This window comes from Leuciscus leuciscus (genome assembly GCF_965113295.1).
Source record: "Leuciscus leuciscus genome assembly, chromosome: 7".
Lineage (NCBI taxonomy): Eukaryota > Metazoa > Chordata > Actinopteri > Cypriniformes > Leuciscidae > Leuciscus > Leuciscus leuciscus.
This window is the reverse complement of record NC_138731.1, coordinates 4364208-4390505: the sequence shown is the minus strand read 5'-3', so window position 1 is coordinate 4390505 and position 26298 is coordinate 4364208. Positions and strand designations below refer to the sequence as shown.

General features: G+C 41.0%; 2 protein-coding genes across 2 annotated transcripts in view; one reads left to right on the top strand and one right to left on the bottom strand.

Annotated features, from left to right (window-relative positions):
• Positions 1-26298, bottom strand: part of LOC309503372 (uncharacterized protein) — a 149730-nt gene that overhangs the window by 75000 nt on the left and 48432 nt on the right. The window lies entirely within an intron of this gene.
• Positions 6221-26298, top strand: part of LOC309503398 (bactericidal permeability-increasing protein-like) — a 30885-nt gene continuing 10807 nt past the window's right edge. Inside the window, exons 1-3 of the mRNA XM_082176215.1 lie at positions 6221-6268; positions 15995-16106; positions 16308-16436. Coding sequence (XP_082032341.1) covers positions 16003-16106; positions 16308-16436 — 233 coding nt within the window. The 5' untranslated portion in view covers positions 6221-6268; positions 15995-16002. The remainder of the gene's footprint in view (positions 6269-15994; positions 16107-16307; positions 16437-26298) is intronic.

The following is a 26298-nucleotide window of genomic DNA, read 5'->3' as shown; positions in this document are numbered from 1 at the left end:
CAAAGCATTCACTTCACTTCATAAAGTTGAGGTTAAACCACTGGAGTCATATTGATTATTGTTATAATGTCTCTAAAGCTTGAAAGTTGTAGTTGCATAAACTGTGAAATGGAGGGACAAAAAGTTCTCAGATTTCATTAAAAAGATCTACATTTGTGTTTCAAAGATGAACGAAAGTCTTACAGGTTTGCAACGACATGAAGGTGAGTGATGAAAATGTTTGGTAATGTTTGACGCATTAGGTAAATCAGTTCCTCAGGGGCACCAGTAGATCTCTTCCTGATCTCTGATCTTCTGCTCCTTCCACCATCCCAATCCCGGATTATTGAGCCACGACAGAAGTTTCCACTTTGAATGCTTTAGCCAGGCTGTTTTTTCTCCAGCATCTAAAGTGAGAAAGAAATCAATAACCAAAATGTAAATGTAAAAAAACAATGGTTGTCCAAAATGTAAAGTATACACTTGAGTTTTCCCTCTACATGTACGTGCAAGATTTCAGTCATACATAAATTGTAAATGTTTGCTTGATTAGACATTACCTGTCTAGCGACGTATGTTTATGCTGAAATATAATATTGGTTTGTGTTTTAAAATCACCTATCACATGTCATTTTGTAGCGAACTTGAGTAGCAAGTTCAAAGTATCGTGTGATTAAAGTTTTGAGCTTCAGAACTTCCGATAACATAGTGAGTTTTTAGGGAGCGAATGTTTCAGTGCACTGTAAGGATTTTGTGATAAAGACGGCCCTTAACCACTGACTACTGAGCTAGAGAGTTATGCACCTTGATTAGCTTGTTCAGGTGTGCTGGACTAGATTGGAGTAAACCTCTGTATGTAAGTGGACCTTGAGAGACAATATTGACATCTCCTGCAATATGTTCTGCACTTACAACACTGGTGTCCAGACCAAAGTTCTGCAGAGTTTCTGGTGATCCTGGATCAGCTGCTCAGGTCTGCTTAATTGGGTTTGGAGCTAAACTCTGTGATCAGGACTAGATGGCAAACAATACTGTAAAGGGGAGAAGACAAACAATATTATTATGCTATAAATAATTTGTTCTGTGTTCATCTGCTTAACCATTACAAAGTATGCATCATGAATAAGCGTATATTGAATTTGATCTTTTAATAACACTGTTTTACTACATTAATACTAACTACAAACCTGATAAAAAGGACTGGGCAGTGGAGGAAAGCCTTATTTTGCCCTCCAGGTGGGCGTAATGGTGTGACGTCACGTGATAACTATGAATTAACCATACAGTGTGTACTTAGGTTAAATAAATTAGCTTATTTCCATTCATCCATTGACCAATTGTCAGCAAAACCTTTACAAAACTATCAAAATCTCTCATCTACACATAAGATGTGATTAAAAGCCCAAACTTACAGCTCAAGTCTACAGTTAACCTAACATAACGTTACCTCTAGTTAGCCTAACGGTTGAGATGCTAACGGACTTTTGCGAAGACACTAAACCATTTCTATAAAGTAAATATTCAACGGAAGCGAGTCATTTACATGAAAGAAAGTGTCAGGAACATTTGTATGTACTATTTGTGTAATTTTATGGACTAAACTTACCTTAAAGTAGTTAAAACAACAGTGAGAGACGGAGCTTCGCTGATTGTCAGTTGAGCTGCCCTCGTTTCCATGGTAACGCCCTCCGTTCCAGTTCAAATGCGGCTTGAATGTACAGCGCGCGCCCATTGAAACATGTAGAAGTCACGCAGCATTTACATACATTTAGATTGATGGAGTGAATTATTTGATAATCAGCTAAAATATCCTGAAACCTGATACATTATTAAGTGGATAGTAGGCATGTGGGCATCGCAAACTGTAAATAGAATGAGAATATGAAAGCATTGAAAATGTAAAACAATGTTTGAAGTAATTTATAGGCTAATAGGCTACATTATATATATAATATATAGGCCTACCTTTAGAAATGGTAAACGAGGTGTAGACACAAAATAGCAAAAACTACATGATATAATTATGAACATAGATGTAACACGAGGAACAAGCTTCATGTTCTAAGTATTTTAAAATGTATTTTAAATATACAAAATGTATTTCAATATATTTAACAGTGATTCACATATATGTGAATATATTAATATGCAGTTATTAATAGGCTATTTAAGTGCTGTTGTTTATCGGGGTCTACGGAAACTACTGTGATGTTTACTGTTTTTATGGGTGCATTAGACATATTTAATGTAGGCTAATTGTTAACAAATGTTCAGAAATAGGTGTAATAATATTCAGCACAAGCGTTTTCCAACTAGATATGAACCACTAGGGTGCGCTTTTTGCTGGATTTATGCCAAATCATGTAGGTATGGTTTGCGAACGTATAGGTGCTTACAAATAATGTATTCCTGGGATGTGCAGTGACACGTAACTTTGAAACAATTTCTACAATCTATTTCTTCACTTGCTACAATAGACTTTAATTGTATGTATGCTATATTAGGGCTATATGTGGTCTTGGGCTAAATAAACAAAGCCAAATTTTCAACGTTTTTTTTTTTTTTGGGCTAAAATTGGACCAAATCAGAAGGACCAAAGTCACCAAACAAAGCCAAATTTTCAACGTCTATGTTTGGGCTAAATTTAGCCCAAACAAGACGGACCAAACAAAGCCCAATTTTCAACGTCTATGTTTGGGCTAAATTTGGACCAAACAAGACGGACCAAACAAAGCCAAATTTTCAACGTCTATGTTTGGGCTAAATTTAGACCAAACAAGACGGACCAAACAAAGCCCAATTTTCAACGTCTATGTTTGGGCTAAATTTGGACCAAACAAGACGGACCAAACAAAGCCCAATTTTCAACGTCTATGTTTGGGCTAAATTTGGACCAAACAAGACGGACCAAACAAAGCCCAATTTTCAACGTCTATGTTTGGGCTAAATTTGGACCAAACAAGACGGACCAAACAAAGCCCAATTTTCAACGTCTATGTTTGGGCTAAATTTGGACCAAACCAGACGGACCAAACAAAGCCCAATTTTCAACGTCTATTTTTGGGCTAAATGAAGACTATGACGGGCCGACTTGATTTAGCCCAAAAAACAACGTCTTAATGACGACTGGTGCTGGGTGGGATAGGTGGTAGACACAATATAGAATTATGTAGTTGAACGATGTTTGATTATAAGTCCATCAAGAATTGTTTTGAGATGATTTTATGTATTTTTATAGTTAAAGTCTCAGTCTCTTTGGTTTTAAGAGATCTCAACACAACACTATCTGAAATGGGGATCGAGCAACTTCTGTCGTTATCTTGATCGAGCTCTAAACGGTGCCATCTCTGAACCAATCAGTCTTTTCAAAACCATCTAACATTGACAACGTTCTTCCTTTAGTTGCTTTAGTTGCCCATAAAGTTCTTAGCGTAGACTGGCTGGAGCCTGGGTTTTATGGCTCTGGATTGGTGATTTGGGTCTGGAATGTTGAGTTCTGTGTGGAATTATGTTTGAACAAATCACCTGGAAGTTTCATTTTTGTTTGGTTCACACTCAATCCTTACACTGTAAAAGATTCTGAGGGATGAAGGGTTTATATACACAGATCAAACTGAAGCATCCAGAGCTCAGCATCCAGATTACTGTTCACATCGCCAGAGAGTGAAGATACAGATTACTGTTCACATCGCCAGAGAATGAAGATATCAAACCCCTGCCATGCATGCCTATGCATTGACTTGGTTAAAATTGATTAGCAGTGTTAAAGGCAATAATTGTTATAGCTTTAGGATAAAAATTATGGTAAGCTGTGGTCATAAACACTGCTATATGTGTGTCTGAGAAGAGTCCTCTAAGCAAATGTGTTTTGGTCTTAGTATCAGTTCTCTATCATTTAAGGAAGTGACTGATGCAGCTGAACTGAGGGATCATGACTGACATTTAATATAAACTTCTGCCAAAGCAGATCATTTGTGGAATGCAAAACTAAAATATACTCTCTTTTAGCAATACAAAGGTCAAGGGCTCCATTTACACACATACTGATAAATGTCCACTGAAAGCAGAGTCGGTTCAAATCATCCGAAGAGGCGTTTGGATGCAGAGAAGGTCAAACACATATACAGTCTAAAGACATCTAAGATTTGTTTTCTGCTGCTGGAGCCACTTAAATGAAGATTAAAAAGAGAATACTCTACACCAATGAGTTTAATACACAGCAAGCATTAAAAAAAATGTACATCTGATTTTTTTTTATATCATAATACAATTGATGTGATGTTTGGTTAAATTATATTTTCATCTTGACCAAAAATAAATAAACAAATAAAAACGGTGTGTGTGTGTGTGTGTGTGTGTGTGTGTGTGTGTGTGTGTGTGTGTGTGTGTGAGAGAGAGAATTAACACCAAAATTCAGTAATTGCAATAATACATTGATGTACCAAATGTGATACTTTTTGATCTTTGCAGTGTAAATGCCTGTCAAAAGTTAAAAGACAGGTTAATCTCATGAGTTATGTATTTTGTCTTACACAGAAGGAGTTGAAGGATGCAGCTGGTAATTTATTTCCTGATGATATTAACATACACACATGCAGATTATCAGGGACGGACTGGGGCTAAAAAACAGCCCTGGACTTTCTCCCAAATAGGCCCATCATCCGGCCATTCGCCTCTAGCCGTGTGCGACAGACACTAGCCAGGATGTGCTGATACTATATGCCACAATACTGTAGCCTATCAGACAAGGTATTCACAGCAAGTAACATCTCAAAACCAATGATGAAAATTGGGGTTGTGTTTATTAATGAAGCCTCAGCCTTCAAATAAAAACTAAAAATGTACAATGCCATAAAATACAAATAATGAAATGTCACTGGCTACAGTAACCCCAAATTACACAAACTTGTAATTATAAAACATATAGGCCTAGTTACTATATACCAGGGTCCAACCTTTTTGTGTGCGATACCTCAAGGGATAAAATAATCTAGAAGGAATTTTTATTTGTTATACTCCAATATTTATTATACATAACATGGTGAAGCTTTTTTACTTTTCACCACCATATGGGAAATAATAAAATATCTTGATATTCTGGTTCAGACTTACAAGCGTAAAAAAAAAAAAAAAAAAAAAATTCCTGAAAAATTATGAAAAATGAATTTATTTTTTTGTTGATTTTCTATAAACCTATTGTATGTGTTATCAAAAACAGTAGCCCAAACATTTAGTATAAATATAAATGAAAAAATAAAAATAAACTGCCATAACTTCTAAACAAAACATTACTGCATTAGCCTACATTTAATACATTTATACATTTCTATATTAATATAACAGCATTTTAAATATGAATACAGACACATTTCTGGCAAAAAAGTTTGTTTTACTAAAGTTAATTCATAAGTTTTGGTGTGAAATGTCTTCTAGCTGGGTTGTTCTTGGAACAATGTTTCGCCTGTTTGTTTTTTTGTTACTATGTTGAGAATATCAGCACTGTTTCATCTGGCTTTTTACAAGCTTAAATCACACAGTCATCTGTGGGTTAATAATAGAGATAGAGAATTCTGCGCTGAATTGAACTGCTTCTCAGTGGATCGCACAGCTCTGTGTAATAGCCTAATGTTCGCGTGATCGAGATCAGCCCGCACAGCTGCTTTGTTCGCGATCGTTGTTTTTTGGGCCGAACTGATAATGCTCCGCGCTGCTCAGATAAAACACGTTTTGTTCCGCTTTTTGAGCGTTTGCCATTTGATGTTTCTCATACGCAACGCAAATGGCAGCGTATAATCAAAGAGAGTTGGGTAATTTTGTAGAGGCAGAAGTTCAAATTAAAACGTTTTGTTGAAAAGGTCGCAAAATTATACCATTTATTCGAAGTCTGGAACCCCGACGGCAAGTTGGGGCTATTTAGAGAATGTGTTTAGCGGGCAACTTACAGGCACCACGTCGGAGAGCCACTGCTATTCAAATATAATGTAAGCAAATTTAAAAGTGCAGCCTTAAAACTATCTTTCTGTCAGTGGCTATAGGCCGACTCTTCTTCCTCAGTTGTTGTTTTTACACGTACACGTAGCAAAGTGATCATATTAGTGCCCCTGCTGTTGGCTGTTCATATTGCTTTATTAGACTCATTTTTTTTTTCTTTTTTTTTTTCTTTTTTTGTGCCGACGGCCCTCAGTTGGACGGCCGTTCTGGACTTTTCCAGAACGCACAGATTGTCAGTCCGTCCCTGCAGATTATCCTGCATTAAAATTTCTTCTGTCAGAGAAGGGTCTCAGAGATGGTAAGTTTTCACTGCATTGATCTGAAATGATATCTGACAACATTCTTTATTGTGAGTTTGACATGATAGCTACTGTCCATCAGTGATAAAAGTGTTGAGAACTGGGCTTAAAGGCACAATATGTAAAATTTTTGGATTAATATATCCAAAAACCACTAGAACAATCTTATATATTTTGTTGACTTGTGTGCTTGCATTATCCCAAATGTTTCCAACAATGTTTAAATCCAGAGAAATCATTGTTGTATAGCTCAACACGGTTAGTCTTACTGTTTGAATCTCTTGTTTTATTAAAGCTGCAGTCGGCAAGTCTGGCAGATTGGGTCGATTAGCCAAAATTTTGAATGTTTACAACTCTCATGCCCCTCCCCACTACCAGCGAGCACCCTCCCATCGAGGTCGTGCTCGTCAGTGTGTCACTGTGCGTGTGTACCTGATTTTCTGTGAACGTGTCCGTCTCTTCAGCATCTATCAACACCATGGACTCGGAGGTAGGCTGCCCTGGCTAATCTATCCATAGATAGCAATAACCGAGGAATTGGAAGCTTGTTAGTAGATTTTCTCTCCGCCATCACGCTTCATGCAATCTCCAGGCGAACTTCAGGCGTGGCGTGTGCATGTGATATTAACGTGCGCGAGTGAGGGGGGATCTGTGGCGTGTGCACGACCTGTGATTGACAGTCAGATCTCACACCCCCCTGCGCTGATTGGACCTGATGAAGCGGGAGCGCTGGATTTTTGCAAAACAAATAACACGCTCCAGGTGGAGTTAGAAGCTCGGGGTTTTTTCTAAAACCACCTTATTTATGTTGTTCTGTCGGATTATAGTGTCGATTACACTGAATATGATCAAAAAATTTTTGCCGACGGCAGCTTTAAGAAATCAGAAAAAAACCAAAAAACTATTTTGTCAAATGGCAAACATAGCATTATCAGAAATAGCTTTATTTGTAGTAACAGTAAAAACAGCACAAAAAGTATTCTTGTCGCTTGATAAATGTAAGGTTGAGCCACTGTAGTCACTTGGACTATTTTAAACATTGTCTTTACTAACTTTTCTGGGCCGGCAGAATGAAATTACATAGAAGCCTATGAATGAGTGAGCCAGCTCTCAGATTTCATCAAAAAATATCTTAATTTGTGTTGCGAAGATGAATGAAAGTCTTATGGGGTTGGAACAACATGAGGGAGAGTGAGTAATTACTGACAGAATTTTCATTTTTGGGTGAACTAACCCTTTAAGTTGCAGCGTGTTGAATTCTCTCAGTCACCGTACTTAGCCACCTTCATGTCTTTCCTAACCTGTATGTTCTTCTTTCTTAAGTGGAACACAAAAGAATGTTGGTGACCCAACACTTTCTGTTCCTGTTGACTTCCATTATATGGACACAAAAGAACAATGGAAGTCAACAGGAAACGAAAGTGTTGGGTCACCAACATTCTTCAAAATATCTTATTTTGTGTTCCGCTGAATAAGTAAGTGATGACAGAACTTGGGTGGATCATCCCTTTAATGTTTACCTAATATTATGGCATATTGCAAGATGTACTGTACTTGCCTCTGAACGAACTCCAAAGTAGTGGCTGATTCCACTTGGTACTCGATGTTAAGCACATAATAGCAACAGCAAACGCAGAGGACAAATCTGGTAGGTCAGTCTCAGGAAAGAGGACTTTGCCTTCAATTGACAGCATCCATTTTTTGCTGTGTAGAACTGAATCCCCTAAAAAAATAAAAATAATAATAATAATAGTAATTAATTAATTTATAGTGTTTAACTTTGCAAAAACATTTAACATTTGCTTTTGGTGTCAGCGACAATATGTAGATGGAGCTTTTCTCATTAGTTTAAAAGGATAGTTTACCCAAAGATGACAATCATCATTTAGTCACCCTTCTTATTCAAAACTTATTTGAGGTGATGTTAAAGGGTTAGTTCACCCAAAAATGAAAATTCTGTCAGTAATTGCTCACCCTCATGTCGTTCCAAACCCGTAAGACCTTCGTTCATCTTCGGAACACAAATTAAGATATTTTTGATGAAATCCGAGAGCTTTCTGACCCCTCCAGCAAAGTCATTGCAACTTTCAAGGCCCAGAAAGGTAGTAAAGACATTGTTAAAATAGTCCATTATTGGAGGTCATCTGTTTTAACACCAATTCTAGTTAATTCTGATATCAGGTGGTTTAGTTGATCATCATCCAGCATTGGGAGAACACCTCTAATGACGGCTTCCATATTTTAGCTTCTCACCTTACACAAAAAGAGTGGTGAAGTGCAACAAAATTAGCATCAAATCGTTTGTATTCTGGCAGAGGGTAATAGTCAGCTAGATTGTCTGCGTTTACACATAAATAACGGGGACTTGACTCTTGTTGCAGAAAGTGTAAACCCAGATCAACAACTGGCACTGATTTACACTTTTCAACAACAAAGAATAATTTTGAGAAGTGTATCAGAATCATTTCAATTTTTCCGAATGTGTATACATCATCAGTTTGATCTACCACAACAAACACTGATGTCTGGTACTTGGTTCCTTTGTATGTTGCAGTTAATGTTACAAAGTTGGAGTCATGAATGCCTTGCATCCTTACAGCTTCCTGAATGTGGGTGTTGTATAAGTGACTGTGAAACTCATCTGCTTCACCTACTTGCACATTTGGAGGAAAGATGGAGCCAGCACTCAAATAGGCTTGCAATAGCTGATGTCTTTCAGCTAGTGTACTCCCTAGGCTTTTTAAATTTCGTAATTTTCTTGCACATTGTTTAAAATATGTGTGCTTGCTTTCATATCGTAAAGTCCATAGTCTAATCAGTGGTCCGAATTTAAGTGTGAGTTCAGGGTAGTGAGGTAAAAAATGTTTTGGTTTCAGTGGTGCATCTGGAAACAAGGTAGCTCTTAAGTGCACATATTCTTCAATCAGACATTTCATGTAGGCTACTTGATCATGATGAATTTTTGGTGCACATATCATTTCAACAAGCTCCCTTAACTTCAAACACAACTGCCAAATTTCATTTAATTTCATCAAGTGGATTTTTTATTCTATCCCCAATTAGTAATGGAAGCAATCGAAGCAGACACCAGTTCTGAGCTGCATGTCCTGTCAACTTTCCACCATCAGGTTTTATTTCACATGGCTTATTATCCATGTCACTTCCACAGAACTTAAAGCTAGATATGTTTCTGTTCAGCTGAATATAGCTGAAGGGTTTCCCTACAGTGACAAGCTGTTTTATGTACAAAGCCAGATTTGTTGAAACAACTCCCTCAAAAAGATCATGTGCCAAACATGGAGGAAGCCCAGGATCACACACATGAAAGTGTTTTAGGCAGTTGAACACAGAGTCGAACTTGACACCATCCGAACTTCTTGCCCTTCAGACATTGCCACACTGTTTTGGTAACTCTGTTTTGTTCTTGTTGGACCTAAGTCTGTGCCTTTGCTTTCAAACATGTCTCTGTTTATAAGACAGTAACGGCAGAAATGTCTACTCTTACTAAAATTCTCAGTAAACCTTCCGATGCAATGTGACCCCAAGTTATCTCCAACAATGGCAATCACTGCTCACCTCACGGTCTCTCCATTCTCCAGTACAATTCCAAATTCCTCCATGTCCTTGAGATCACTCAAAAGAGGTGTGAAAACTTGTTGCTGCCCAAAAAACTTAAAATCTTCCTCTCTACAAAGCATGACCAATTGTATAGGATCAATAGATGATCTATTATGGGGACAGATTTCTGAAAGTGTCAAGTACACAGCAACTAGTTTGTGTTTTTTTCTTCCAGAGCCAAGGGGATTAACTACCTCGAACGCATCTTGATAAAAAAAATTAGAGACACTACTGATGAAGACTCTTTAAAAAGAGTGTTTTCTTTAAAATTTCTCTCATCCCTTATATCCTCAAGTACATGGGGATTTTGTGATGTTTGCCCCTTGGCCTTATCATACTGCTCTTTAACAGATCCATTGTTCAGAAATGCCGTCAGAGTGTCTTTCACTGGTATGTACTGACAAAAGCGCTCTTTCCCTGATGCATCACAGCCTAGGTACACCTGCACGGGCTCCACATAATTGAAATGTTTTTTGAAAAAAGACTTCCGAGTCTGATCGGACTTAAAATATCCCTCATTATACATCTTAAGTAAGTTTTCTTTAGATAACCCACTTATTATTTCATTTATTTGACAGTCTGGAATTTTTAGCTTTGTCAATTCTTCATTAACTTTGAACAAGGTATGTGTCATGCTATTTGTATAGGTTCGCACCTCCATGAACTCATCAATTAAAATCTGAATTGTTGTAGCTGGCAGAATCATTTTTGACTGCATCCTCAAATAAAATAAATTCAAATTTGTCAGAAATTTGTCTTTGTCAAGCTGAATGGCTGGACTACTGTCTTGAAATTCCACTTCATCAAAGTCTTCAGTATTCACATCTGGCACAGCAACAGACATATCAGTGATATCTGCACAGACAGATTTCTCAAAATCGTTTTTAAGTTTTCTACTGAGGTGTGCTGAAAATGACGACTTTACTCGGAAATATTTTTTACAGCCAGTAATCGGATATTCAAATTTTTTGCCATCTTGAATATGCCATTTTAGATGATCACAAAGACTAGCGGATTGCGGGTTTTACTCTAGCACTATATGCATGACATACATTTATATGGGATAATCAGTTAACGCCAAGCGATTATATAGCGGGAAAAAACGACTGACTTTAAACTAAATCCACAAAAGCTTTGTTTTTCAGCCAACAGTTCACATGAACACTCACCTGCTCCTGACGTGGTCAAACCCAAGGCAGAGACGTTAATGTCCATATTTTCACGGTGAAACGTTCAGAAAAGGGAAAGAAAAGAAAGAAATATGAATGTTTGGCACAACTTTCTCTAAGCTCTCTCCACAGCATAAAGTGTGCGTTTATTTTTATTTTTTTTTTATTTTTTTTAGTTAAACCAAAAATATAAAATATGTAAAGTAAAAGCAGGAATATTTTTACACACCTTTGAATCTGACTGGTTGTCACATCTGTTTCTTCATTTTCTTCTTTCACGGAAATAAAAGCTTTTCTGTGATTGGTCAGGTTTCGCGCTAATTATTTTTTTTTACTGTATTTAGATTTACAGTAAATGAATAATACTGTATTTTAGTGGCGCCAAGGGGATATTTCCCACAATGCAACTTTAAAATACAGTAACATGCTGTATAACTGTCCTACAGTAAAATACAGTCCATTTTACAGTTAAATACTGTGTAATTTACAGAAATTTCTAACAGTGTACATACACCAAATAAACTCAATAGTCCCACGCACGCACATGAACAATACAATGAACATACTGAGCAGAAGAGCAGCAGTCACCCACAGCACTCCACTGTCACCCACAGCACTCGCTGTACATTCAATCAATTTTCTTTCCAAATTGAAACTATAGCAGCAACGCATGAGAACCAACCTCGTAAGCAGTACAATAAGTACCCACGAACAGACACCAGCTGAGCAGAAAAGTTAGTGAACAAACAATATAGACGCTCAACCGTAGCCATGACAAACAAACACCTACCTCAAACACAGAGCGGTGGAGTACCGGCAACCATGACGCCCAAATGACGCAATAATGACGCGATATCCTGCTAACCTAGGGATGCCCTTTATATACTCTAAATACAGCTCGGTTAATAATCATGGGGCGGTGCTATCCATAACCGGCACTTCACCACATTTATATCATATATGACACAGTTAATCAATATCACACAAGTGCTATTTTTGTCCAAAAAAGCTAGAGTGCAAATGTGATATTGATTTTATACAAGTTTAATAAATAAGTTAATATTGTGTTATATCTTAGACACAATATTGTCTGCCATGACAAATTTTCATTGACAATTTTGTCAATGAAAATTGTATCTATAATTCCAGAGAACTAATGATTCAATGGCGCATTCATAAAGAGAGCCATTTACTTAATTCCTGAATAAGCCGTTTGAACCATGGACAGTAAAAGAAATGGACACAGCGACCCCATAGACTTCAACGTAGAAAAGTGAAGTCAATTAGAAGCACTCACTTCCTGATGGCTGACCGTACTGCGCAGACTCAAACTGAGCTTGACGACGTAGATGTGACGTGAGCAACCCGTCTGTCTTCTAGTAGCTGTGCCAAGAGAAATCTGAATCATTCCCTTCCGAATCTTGCAGAGACAGAGAGCGTGAGTAGGAGCTGTCCATGAGCTAGGAGCAGGAGAAACTTTATGACTCTCTATGGGCTTCTCCGTTAACTTTATGCCTCCACGTCCCCCCGATTGCCTGCGAGCTTCTCCTCCTGTCTATACGGTAATCTCTCTACTGTGCGACAGAGAGTCGCATGGTTATGACGCAATCGTTAGCCTATTTTTACAAAAACTGCTTCTACGGGGCCATAACGTAAGATACAAGGTAATGGAGCCTTTTATACATTTTCGTGTTTCTTTAGAAATAAATAATGGACAAATAGAGTCTTTAAACACTTCAGATGTAAAGTTATTCGCTGTCAAAGTGATGCCAAAATGAATGAGAGTCAACGGAATACTAACAACTGGTCATGGTCTGCTAATCAATGGCGGCCCCCGTGGAAGCTTCAGTTTTCAGGCTGATGGATTACCCCCTTAGATAAAAAAATTTAATCCCTTGACAACCCTAAGAAAAACAGCAGCGTAAAATGTCTTAGTCCTCTCTTGTGCCTTTCTGTCCTCAATCCTTCTTATATCCTTCTGGAGCTCCTCCGTGGGACTCGAGACCGGTGTGTGTCACAGGTGTCTCTCAGTAACACTCCACCGGCCTTGATCCGCTCCTAGGCTCTCGGTGAAACTTACATACTGTGCCTTTAAGAATACTTGATATAGCTTTTGATGCGACCATCCAGAGTTTGAATCAAACTTTTTCCAATCCCATTGTTCTGCCTTTTCCCATCACATATCATATCATCATATTCAGAGAGGCATTTATTTTAAATAAAAGTGGAGACAATTTTTGGTAAGTGGAAATAAAGTCCCCTAATGGACATTTAATGACATCTATCATTCCCTTTCTTAAAGGGATACTCCACCGTTTTTTCATATTAAACTATGTTATTCCCTTAACTAAGACGAGCTGATGCATACCTCTCTCATCTCAGTGCGTGCACTTAATCGCTCTGGCGCGCGGTGACACTTTGATAGCACTTAGCTTAGCCCAGTATATTCAATGGTATCTAACAACAATGAATTTAGAAGTGACCAACAGAGGTGGGTAGAGTACCCAAAAACTGTACTCAAGTAAAAGTAAAAGTACTTATAGAAATATTTACTCAAAGTAAAAGTAAAAGTAATAATCTTAATAGTTACTTGAGTAAGAGTAAAAAAGTATCCAATGAAAAAACTACTCAAGTAGCGAGTAACTTACTTCGGATCATATAGGCCTCTATTATTATATATATATATATATATATATATATATATATATATATATATATATATATATATATATATATACACACACAGTATATATATGAAGACTTCAGATGCAAAAGCCTCTGAGTGCCATCTGAAACTTTCTTCTAAAACAAGCATTTTTATCAAGCTTGTATATTTAAGTTCAGTAATTTCACTTTAATGACAATTAATAGGTACTTTTCATTGCCATTTAAGTGAAATAACTGAACATAAACATACAAACTTGATAAAAATGCTCTTTTAGAAGAAAATTTCAGATGGTACTTAGAGGCTTTTGCATCTGAAGTCGTCATATATATATAAAATAATATTATTTAGATTTTTTTTTTTTAAATTACTATTATTTTCATAAGTAGATTGGCTCTCTTTGCAACAAAAAAACATTATTATTTCTGCCATCTGTAGCCCGAAAATCATTGCCTGTCCTTTGGTTTGTATAATAGTAACTTACATTTGGATTATTAGACAATGTCGAAATAAAGTGAATCTGCAGAGTGTTGCATTCAAAGGCATGTAATTGACACAGAGAAGAAAGAGTTAAAACTCTCCACATGTGCTCGCGCTCGCTCATGACTGCTACTGAACATCTGAACACAAAAAAACAAACACAAGTACATCGACGGATCTTTTTCTGTCTGTTCTCCAAAATATAATCAAATGTATATTTCTGCAAGCATGTTTAAACTGGTTAACTGTGTGTACGGCAGGCAAAGGCATTCGTTTTCAAGTCGAGTTCGTACGCCACTGCGCAACAATACACACACACTACCGCAGGATGGCGGGTGTTCATAAACTGTGAACAATGGTAGCTTATTTAATGTAGAAATGAATGTATTATGTCCAAAAAACGGGTAATGTCATCCTTTCTAGTAGTGCTATCATGGCATAATAATCTGTTTGGTTGTAAAATGTATTACCTGAGTTAAATGAAATCGAATGTATCGTCCTGTGGAATCATTCATTCACAGACAGCTTACGAAGATGTTCAACTATATAAAGATCTTCATCGCTGGCAAATATATGATGCATTTGAAGATTTGCTCTCACTTGACTGTAGCCTACTGTAGGTCCACGGCCACTTCATCCAACGCTCTTGATGTCCTTAAATCTTCCTGTTACGACTCCGAGTCGAGTGTGAATTGCAATCGCTTCAGACGATTCAGTGCGTGCAGGAACTGAACAGAATCAGGAACTGAATCATTCAAACTGATTCGCGAACCGATTTAGAAAGATCTGCCAACTTGTTTGATGAAGTCTTTGAACAGAATCGACTCAAAAGAGTGATTCATTTGTGAATTGAGCATCGCTCAAGCCCAGAAAAAAAGATACATCGCGCTTGGAATAAACTACGCATTTAACAACACATTGCATTAAAATAAAGTAACGAGAAGGACGTCGCCCAACGTAACGAAGTAAAAGTACAGTTTTTTCATTAGAAATGTACTCGAGTAAAAGTAATAAGTACCCACATTCAAATCTACTCTTAAAAGTAAATTTTTTCCAAAAAAATACTCAAGTAAATGTAACGAAGTAAATGTACTTCGTTACTACCCACCTCTGGTGACCAAACACATCAACGTTTTCCCTATTTAAAAACAGTTACACAAGTAGTTATACGACCAAGTATGTTGACACAAAATAAAACGTGGCGCTTTTCTAAGCGGGTTAAAAAGGATAACTATAATGTATGGCGGAATAGCACTTTTGGGAGTACTTCGACTCGGCGCAGTAAAAAGTCACGCCTGATCCTCTTCCTCTCACTTCTGTCAAGTTTTTAAGCGATTAAGCGATTAAGTGCACGCACTGAGATGAGAGAGGTATGTATCAACTCGTCTTAGTTAAGGGAATAACATAGTTTAATATGAAAAAACGGTGGAGTATCCCTTTAATGGGTATTTATTGAAAGAGACATGACAGAAAGTATATGTAATATAAACCCACAAATATTTCATGTTTTAATTATTTTGTTTGAATACTTAAAGGGTAACTTCAGCAATTTTCTTGATACATATATGGTAACACATTAGCTTAGGGTCCAATTCTCACTATTAACCAGTTGCTTATTAGCATGCGTATTATTAGGATATTGGCTGTTTATTAGTTAGCTAAGATTTATTAAAAACTCACATTGCCAGCGGTGAATTAACCCTTTAAAATACATGAAATCTTGTATATTTTAATCATGAGGATGCTAAAGAGGTGATATGTGTTTCTGTATCTGTTTCTGTATATGTGTTCAGTGTCTCAGATGTTGTCTGTCCAAGTACAAAGTAAACTGAAGAGTACTGAAATCCCAGAGTACCGGGGTGTGAAGGACATCAAGATCGGCACTGTACATTATGTCTTATCAAAGTCAGTTCGCTTAACTAATTAAAATGTTCTTAATTTTCACAGATACTAAATGCATTTATTCAAACACAAATACAAGAAATTCAGTCAGTAGTTCTTATATTCATCACATGTATTAAACAGTTATTTTAACTGTTAAAAATATGACTGCGTCTACATGAATATATTCCATAAATGGTGAATCGTATGTTTTTGTCTTTCTAGCATGCGGGTTGTGGAGTGCAGCATGCCAGACCCGTCACTGGTGTTTGTAGAGGGAACTGGTGTATCTGTGGAAGTCAGTCAACTCACACTAGCCATCACCGGCAACTGGGCAACACAGTTTGGCATAATGTAAGTGTACCAGTGAATCATGGGGAAGGGGGCAGCAATCAAATCAGTTTCACCTGACGTGATCTTGAAAACAAATAAAATGTTACTACACAATCTCATGAACTTAGTTCATCAGAAGGACCATGCACACAGACATAAGTCAAATAAACCCCAACAAGGGTGATCAAGAACCCGACATAAAGTGGTAATAAACGTTGGTTTATTTATATCCCACTTATTTCACAGCTATTTGACTTATAAGTAAAGAATTGGGCAAGAACTACTGATTTGAGTAGATTTTTTTTTTTTTTTTTATCTCACTAGTAATAAACTAATAGCTTCCACAAAGAAAAAACAGTTCCCACAGACGAGCAAACCAGTTAAAACAAGTCGAACATGTAATGAAAAGATAATGTACAGTCATCCTGTGTATTAACCCTTTTCCACGCAACAACCATTTTGGCAAATGAGCATATATGACATTCCCAAAATAAAAAGGTTGCTGCTCATTAGTCATTCTGAATAGACACATAACCAACATATGAGACCCGTGCTGGCAAAACGAGTCAGAATGAGCAAAAAAATTATAATTGTTATTGTTATTTTCACAAAAACCTTCAAAATTATGTATGATTTGTTGGAATCAGACAAATAATTACTGAGCTACACCTGTTTGAAGTTGATAGAGTCAGCAAAGTCCATTTTGAGAAACATCTGGTTTTCTGAAGGTTTCAAAACAAAGTCACCCAGCAACCATACCTTAAAATCCCTGATAATAACACCAAATTTGGCACAAACCAAGTCAAAACCAATATCTATAAGAAAAAATATATATATATTTTTTTTTTCCTTGATACCAGAATTGTTTGATTAACATTACTGAAACAGACAGTCCGACCTACTGTACGCACGGATGTAATACAATGTTACACATCAAATGTTTTTCCCCAACAGTTAACCAAACATCACTAAGACATAACAGATAATGTTTGCGTGAATACTCTCCAAGACTAATTCTATGTATATCGGGATTGCGCGCTGTCAGTCAGCAGGAGCAAGATCATTTTGTTTACATTAGCATATTAGTTTGAAAATCACATTTTATTGGTTCAGACTCATGCTATTGAGAAATTACTATAAATATTCACAAAGTCGAAATGCTGTGCTTTACAACTCCCTATTAAACATCATATACATTTTTAAATATTGCTGATTACTTACAAAGCACTAAATGGTTTAGCTCTCCAGTACTTGAGCGAGCTCTTAACACATTATAGTCCTTCACGTCTATTGCGATCTCAAAATTCCGGCCAGCTGATAATACCTAGAATATCAAAATCGACTGCTGGCGATAGATCCTTTTCCTATTTAGCACCAAAACTTTGGAACAGTCTTCCAAACATTGTCCGGGAAGCAGACACACACTGTCAGTTCAAAGTTAGACTAAAAACACATCTCTTTGACCTAGCATACACATAACACATTATAGACTTTTATAATTCAATGTTAGACTGCATAGATTAGAACACTTCCCATAAATCCTGATGTACTCGTTACATCATAAGAAGAATGGCGTCTACGCTAATATTAGTCTCTCTGTTTATCCCGAGGTTTACAGCAGTCCGCCGGATCCAGGCCGTATCCAGATCTGATGAAGGACCTGCGCCTGGACGCGACGACAGCGCAGTCCTGAAATGTCAACTAGTCTCTCCCCTGTGAAGGCCTCCCTCCCTTCCCTTTACCTCTCTACAGATAAAGCGTTGTTGGGATAATTCCGGTTCGCGTGGCTACATGGAAGCGATAAAAATTCTGTATTATAAATTTTAAGGCCAGACATGTAGTTTGTTGAGGTTGATTTGTAGGGAAGGACTAAAAGCCTGCACACATATATTCAAATGTGCATACCTATAGACTAAACTCGTAATACGCATGTGCGCGCCATCAGCATTCTCATTCCTGAAGGAGGGAACGGAGGACGTAGTCGACGTCGACTGAATGGGATCACGCTAGGGAGCCTGTCTTCTTCGAGCATGTTAGAACGAGCCAATGCGCGCGTGAGATGCATCGCGCGCTCATAAATACGGAAGCAGATGCACGCACCACTTGTTTTCCACTGAGGAGCCGAGCGGAACTCAGAGTCAGCGGTGGTCCGGCTATAGTGGCAAAGGGACTACGTCCTCCGTTCCCTCCTTCAGGGAACGGGTGGTTGCATACGCAACCAGCACATTCCCTTTCAGACGTAGTCGACGTCGACTGAATGGGATCTTTAACCCTGGAAAATGGCACTAGAGCTGCCACCTTCCAGTGCCTGGGTAAAAGCCTCAAGTCCCCCCGCAATTCTAAGGCGGAAAAGGGGAGGCTAAGGCCAGGGAAGTCGACTGCTGTTCCACAGGACCACTGGGAAAGCATACCCTGACAAGGAAGGAAGGGACGCTACGGAAACCACATCCTGCCCGAAGGGAGGTAACATGTGGGGGATACATATATGGACTGGGCGGATGACCGGGCAGTACAACATATGGAATGTCACTGGGATGACTCCAGCCTATAACAGGGAGGAGGATCAACCAACAGTGACGGCAGAGCAAGCTCTGGGATCGCCGTAGGTATCACAACATATGGACCCAGCCTAACACAGGTTCCACCAGTGCATACGAGTGATAGGCCTGGCATCGGACGCTCCGCCACGTCCGATGCTGAAGGGTATGGAGGAATTCAACAGGGTTCAGTTTAAGAGGGAACTCAACTGGAGCAAAAGTTGCGCACATATCCAGTCCATAGGAGGGGAATGGCGCAGCAATCCGACACTTCAAACTGTGCTTACAGTGAAAACTGGCTTCATGTGAAGGGAGCCCACGGGAAGCAACAGTTCGACACATGCTAGTTCTCTAGCGAATGTGTATAGGTGTCGCCCAGCCCCCAACTCTATTCAACATCTGTTCAGCGAGGCACTGTATGCCAATGCCTAGGAGGGAGCAGTACTCTCACTTAGGAGGAGCTCACCACCCAGGTGGGCACGTGCATCTTGGGATTTCTCACCAAAACGAAGGCAACCACTTTGAAGTGGGCCAACCTCTGCTTGGAAACAGCCTTCCCTTCTGCTGGTTTCCATAACAGATAGAGCTGGTCTAAGGTCTAGGCTTTGCATTCTGATCACGTATAACTGCACTGAGGCGGACGGACAGACATAAGCCAGGGCTGGTTCTGCCTCCTCCGGGGCAGCGCTTGCAGGCTCACCACCTGGTCCCGTAAGAGAGGTAGGAACCTTGGGCACACATTCAGACCAGGGTCTCAACTTGTGAGAGTTAGCTGGCCCGAATTCCAGGCACAACTTGTTGACCGAAAGCTAGCAAGTCCCTACTCTCTAGTGGAGACCATGCGAGCAGGAGAATTGTTTCTTAAAAAACTGCATTTTTTAACTCACTGCCTGCGATGGCTCAGGGGCGGTCTCTGCAGTGCAGTAGCACCAGAGAAAAAGCCCAAGAGGTTAAGGAGGGGACGCAAGGCGGATATATCTCCTTGCTCGCCTCAGGGACCTGACGATCAAATCGCACTCCGCTTGGATTTGAATCCACTGCCTCAGGATGTACGGCAATGTAGAAGCCACAACATTGAGGTGGAGGGGACAGCCCTCACTCCAACCACAAGCAGTTTTTTAAAAGGGAGCACTGAAGTGATCGAACACCGTCGGGATCTCGTCACGGAGAGAAGACTCAATTCAATGAACAGGTTCGACTTCTATTAGAGGAGCAAGCGTCTTTCTAGAGGGTGCTCACAAAAGTGATGGTCTCTACTGCATTACAATTATTGCGGTAGACCAGAACCTCCGTGGGTGCCATCGTGCCCCATCCCTGAGAATGTGCTCAGAGGAAGGTGTCAGGAAGGCTGTCGAGAGGAGGTTGGTTGGGCCAATGAGGGGCAACTAACAAAACCTGTTCCATCTCTTCCTGATTTTAGCACCATAGTGCAAGAAGGCTCACTGTGGAACGCATTTCTGCGGGGCTCAGATCCAGCTGTGGCCAGAGTCTTTGTCGAGGGATGTCCACTCAGACGAGAAGAAACAACTGGTGTAGGACGAGTCCGGAGGGGCAACAGACGTGGCTGTGTGGCCCCGAAGTGGTCCGAAACAGCTGGCCAGCTGGGGATGGAGTCTCCACTGTATTTGGACGGGAGGCTGTCGTGAGGCTTGTGAGCGGCACGATTGAGCAGGCCAGCAAAAATAGGTGGAATGAAGCGACCTTAGAAGCTTCTGACTCCAAGGAGGAGGTGGCGGGCAAGTTGCAACATGCAAGGGGAGCGCAGCTCGACGGTCGCAATGTTGTCAGAACAGTACAAGCTCCCTGAGCAGCGGTGTCTCGAAGCGAGGGACTGTAAGCAACTCGAGGCAACGAATGCCAAATGCAGTCAGAGGGCGCCCAGAGCTCTGTTACTGCATGCCCTATATACGTGTTCCAGGAGCCACTAGCCCGGGGAAACAAAGGTCTGCTTATGGGCTGAGGGTTTGGCGACAGGCCAGGGTGTTTGTTTTCTTACACGGAGCATGTCGCTCTGCCACGGCCACCTCGGGACTCGGTTGTCAAGCCAGTGCTAAAGGGGTCTCCATATGGAGGAAGCCGTGCGGCTGCATCTGCCATATGCCCCAGAAGCCTCTGAAAGTTTCAATGGGACCCTTTCTCATTTCTAAATAGCACTGAGCTGGCACACCTCACTTGAGAGATGCGCTAGACCGAGACCACCTCCATACTAGAAAAGAGATACTCGGCATTTGGGCGAGATTACTCTTTTCCAGTTGACCTGAAGACCCAACTGGCTATGGAGCACTCGAAGGGTAGTACCTTGTACTGATACTTCGTATCTTCAAACAACTTGGGTGGCTCGAAGACGGCCCGATGCGGGATCTGAGTGTGCGGTGCAACACTTACCTGACTCCAATAGGTGGCAGGGGATCCGTGAGAAGGCGGATGACCGGCACCCTCAACCGCACCCAGCTGCCAGCTGGCGAACAAGAGGGGGCTTAGGGGTGCAAGGCTTTACAGGGTCCCACACCACCAGACTTGCCTCTGCCTGCGCTTGGGCGGCAGAAAACTGCTGGGCGCAGTTCTCCGCCGCATCGCCGACCAGCCCAACCTGGGAAATTGGGGAGACCAGGAACCAAACCTTGTCCGCATCCACCATACGACCAGGCTGAGCCAACGATGGCACTCCTGGACCACCAACATGGACATCGCCAGACCGATCACAAAAGCCACAACACTCGTGCCCCGGAGGGCGAGGTCGGATGCGGTGCGGAGCTCACCTATGAGTGCACGGTCTGGACTACCCTCGTGTCCATGAGTGCCCTGGCCGGATAGACCTGAAGCAGCGCCATGGCACGCAAGAGGAGGCGGCTTGCCCACAGGCTTTGTAAGCTCTGCCCATCGGAACGGGCGAGAACTCACAGACCTTAGGGGGGAGACGAGGGGCCGCATCCAAAAAGCAACGGCCGCCGGACACAGGTGCACCTGTGTCGCGCCAGACCGCTCCATTGGAGGGACAGCCTCGCAACCCTTCACCGCTCCTCTGTCAAGGGTAGTGAGGGGGGAAAAGCTTATTCAGGCAGTTTCTGGCAGACAAAGGTGCTGTCTACAACCTGGTAAGCTCATGCAGTTCGGGAAAGAAAGGCACTGGGGCGGCGAGCTGAGAACCAGCGCGGCCCGTCCCAAGATACCAATCATCCAACCGAGACTGTTCGGGACACGGTGGAAGATTCCAGTCGAGCCCGATTCAGCATAGCTGATGTTTCTGGATCTGGCTCGGGCAACGCTATACTCCCAGAGGGAGACAACGCAGCCGAGTCAGCTCACCCTCCGATGCTGCATTAAACGGCTGGTCGGTCCATTACAGAGGGACCAGCGCGCTCAACGGGGCTTCACCGGCTACGCTGTGATAGAGGAGTGAGGGGCCCACAGGGATTGGGAACCGGGCGGGGAAGCCTCACTATGATCCTCTGATCACCCATCCCACATGGCGCCGTAGCGGGGCGTGGTAATGGGGACTCCAGCTTCACGCATAAAGGCGAGTCTCGATCTCAACACCGCGATAGTCATATCCTCGCAATGAGAACATAAACTATCCACAAAAGCTGCTTCAACGTGCTGCATATATACACATACATTATATACACATATATAATACAAACACGTGATACAACCACCGTCCATATGGGGGGACAGGGAACGATCGCATCTAGAAACGCACGGGTGGAAAGGCATCTTGTAAAAGACGCAAACGCACCCGTGGGAAGCACACAGGGGAATGACCGCGGCAACACTGAACAGTGCATGGAAACAGTGAAGCACTCACTTTTCCGCCCTCTAACCAGCCATCGACAAACAGAGAGCTCAAAGCTCACGATCACCGCTGCACTCGTGCTGTAGAATCACCAGCAGCTGGAAGAGTCTTCCTAGAAGAAGCACCGACACACTCGCTCGATGAAATATAACAACACTCTTCAGAGACATCGACGTGAAGACCGATTGGCTCCGAAGCGAAAGACAAGTGGTGCGTGCATCTGCTTCCGTATTTATGCCCGTGCGGCAGGGCGGAGCGCGCAATGCGTCTCACGCACGCCAATGCGCGCATTGGCTCGTTCTAACATGCTCGAAGAAGACAGGCTCCCTAGCGTGATCCCATTCAGTCGACGTTGACTACGTCTGATCGTTGACTAATGATCGTTGCGACGGAAGTGAATCAATTAAAACTAAATTTAGCTGGACAATAACTTTATTCTAGAGCTGCTGTAAAGCCAAAACAATCTCTGTTACTTTAATTTCCTATTATCACTGTGAAGCTGCTTTGGAACAATCTACATTGTTAAAAGCGCTATATAAATGAAGATGACTTGACTTGACTTGGTGCTGGAATGTCTTGCGGTGTTGGTAAATTCTTATAAAAAATACATATATTTTGGGTTAAAATGCATTGTTGTAATGTGCATTACTGAGATTGTAATGCGTGTAATATTACCAACATTTTTATTAGTTATGTGTTATATTACTGCGTTACAGCAAAAAGTAATACTTTTGTAATGCACTGACCCCAAGCTTCTCAGGGTCCTTCAGGGCATGGCAGCGATGACAAGTTTCGTAACAATGCGTCGCAATATTCGTAAATAATTGCATTTTATTGCAAAAAAAATTATCAACAGGCAAAACGGCCAACATTAGATCAATACTGGGTCTTCCAGCAAGACAACAACCCAAAGCACATCCAAGTTGGTCCAAATGTTGTTGAGGGACAAGTAGCCCCCGTACGAATGACCTATTCCTGAACCCGCCCCTAAACCTAACCCTTACTGGGGTTTAGACAATTCGTACGAGTGAGGTGGTTTGAATCAGCCACATTTTACTCAATCGTATGAATTGGTCATGAGATAGCGTTGGAAAGATCCATCGAGATAGCTGGCAAGCATTGTGTTGCCATTAAGGCAAAATGTTAGGGACTTTTAATTTGATAGAGACTTTTATTTTGATATGATGTAGACCTGGAGTTTGGGGTTAGAGGTTATTTCCTGTACAGAAGTGAGGAAGCTGACAGAATGTGAGCAGATGTAATCCATTTGTTGTTAGCACTAGAGGCAATGTCGTAAGTACAAAATTCATTTTTATGTTAATAAGTTAATGTTACAATACTGTTTGAAAAGAAAAGACTACACATAGTTATAATATTTATTTACATGTATGTACAGGAATATTTCATTAGACAAGATTTATGTTAAAACAGTCGAACTTTATTTCTTTGTTACAGTTTTCACTCTGTCATGTAAGATGATGTTGAAGCCACAGTAAACAGCAAGAAATCGCTCACTACGACTTGTCGTCATTTTGCATCAGAGTTAGCTGGTTGTATAGCTACAGTTGCTACACTGCAGTGAGGACAACACAGTGAAAAGACAGAGAAAAGTTAGTGTTGAACATCGTGGCAAGATGGAAGGAAAACGTGCTAAGTCTTCCGTAGCAAGTGGAAGTTCTCACTCATCTGCGTCATCAAGGAGTGCAGTAATCCGTGCACGGGCTAAAGCAGCTGCTGCTAAAGTACGTGCTGAATATGCAGAAAAAGAGGCTAAAGCAAAAATAGAAAAGGCAGCTAAAGAAGCTGAATCACAGTTGGAGAAGGTAAAAAGAGAGACTGAGCTTGAAACACTCGCCATGTGTCGTGAAGCAGCGGCTGCTGAAGCTGAAGCAGCCGTTTGGGAATCGGCTGACTCAATTGCGAAGTGTATTCTGTTGGATGAAACAGGCTCGTCAGGAGAAAATAAAATGGAGCGGACGAGCGAATACGTCCAAACTCATTTTGGCCCAACTAGCTCCCCAAAGCGAGAAGCTACGAGCGCTTGCTCTCAGGCTTTTCAGCCTGCTACAGATGGCACTCTCATTTTCAGTCCGAACAATCCCTTCTCTTCATACCAGCAGGTTCCTGTTTCTTCACATGAGCCACGACAGGCTAATAACATAGGAAATGGGAATTTAACAGAGGATGGTCTAGACGATGTTTATGTTCCACCGGCAGCCAAACTGTCATATGGTCAGACTTTATATGACAGAGAGGATGCTCAAGTCGATTCAAAGAAGTTTCATACTGACTTGAATATTTCTGCTCCGTGCTATTACCCCCAGCTAAAAACTGATCAGAGCGTGTCTGCAACTGAACATCTTGCGCAATATTTAGCGCGACGTGACCTGGTGAGTGCAAGCTTGTATGAGTTTGATGACAAACCAGAAAATTATCGTGCTTGGCAGTCTTCATATAAAAATGCTACACAAGGGCTGGGTCTCACTGCTACTGAGGAGCTAGACTTAATGACCCGATGGCTTGGCAAAGAATCCAGCAACCAAGTGAAACGCCTGCGTTCAGTGCACGTAGCAAGTCCAGACATAGCACTCAGAAAAGCCTGGGAACGTCTTCAGGAATGTTACGCAGCGCCAGAGGTAGTTGAAAAGGCCCTCTTCACTCGACTTGACAAGTTTCCCAAGGTTTTGGCGAAAGAAAATCTGAAGCTAAGGGAGTTAGCAGATCTGCTGATGGAAGTGCAGTGTGCTAAGGAAGACGGCTACTTTCCAGGATTGTCCTACCTGGATACTGCACGAGGCATTGAACCTATAGTAGCCAAGCTGCCTTATGGACTTCAGGAAAAATGGATTTCTGCGGGTTCAAAGTATAAAGAAGAAAATGGAGGACGGTTTCCACCATTTGAATTCTTTACCAGATTCATGTGCTATGAGGCAAAGAAAAGGAATGATCCCAGTTTTGCCCTTTTAAATGCTAGCGGATCTGCTGTAAAGGCTGAAAGTCCCCAATTTAAAAGCATCAAGAACCCCATTGCAGTTCATAAGACCAATGTCTCCCCTGCAGAGATGAGCACTTCCAGTGATCCAAATAAGAGCTGCCCAATACATGCAAAGCCACATCCACTGAAGAAGTGCAAAGCCTTTAGAGCCAAAGATCTTCAAGACAGGAAAGCGTTTCTGAAGGAGAGAGGATTCTGCTTTAAATGCTGTGGCTCAAATAGTCATGTGGCGAAGGACTGCACTGCAGTAGTGAAATGTTCTGAGTGTGACAGCACCAAGCATGTCTCAGCTATGCATCCGGGCCCTCCACCAAAGATCACTGCTCCTGTTACCTCGCCACAGAATGGCGGGGAGGAAGAAGAGGGTAACGACAGCAGGGAAGTCGTCAGCTCAAGCTGCACTGAAGTATGTGGTGCAGGACAAGTTGGGAGGTCATGTTCCAAGATATGCCTAGCAAAGGTGTATCACAAGGGCTGTCCAGATAAAGCCATCAAGGCATATATTGTTTTAGATGACCAAAGCAACCGGTCATTGGCGAGGTCTAGTTTCTTTGACCT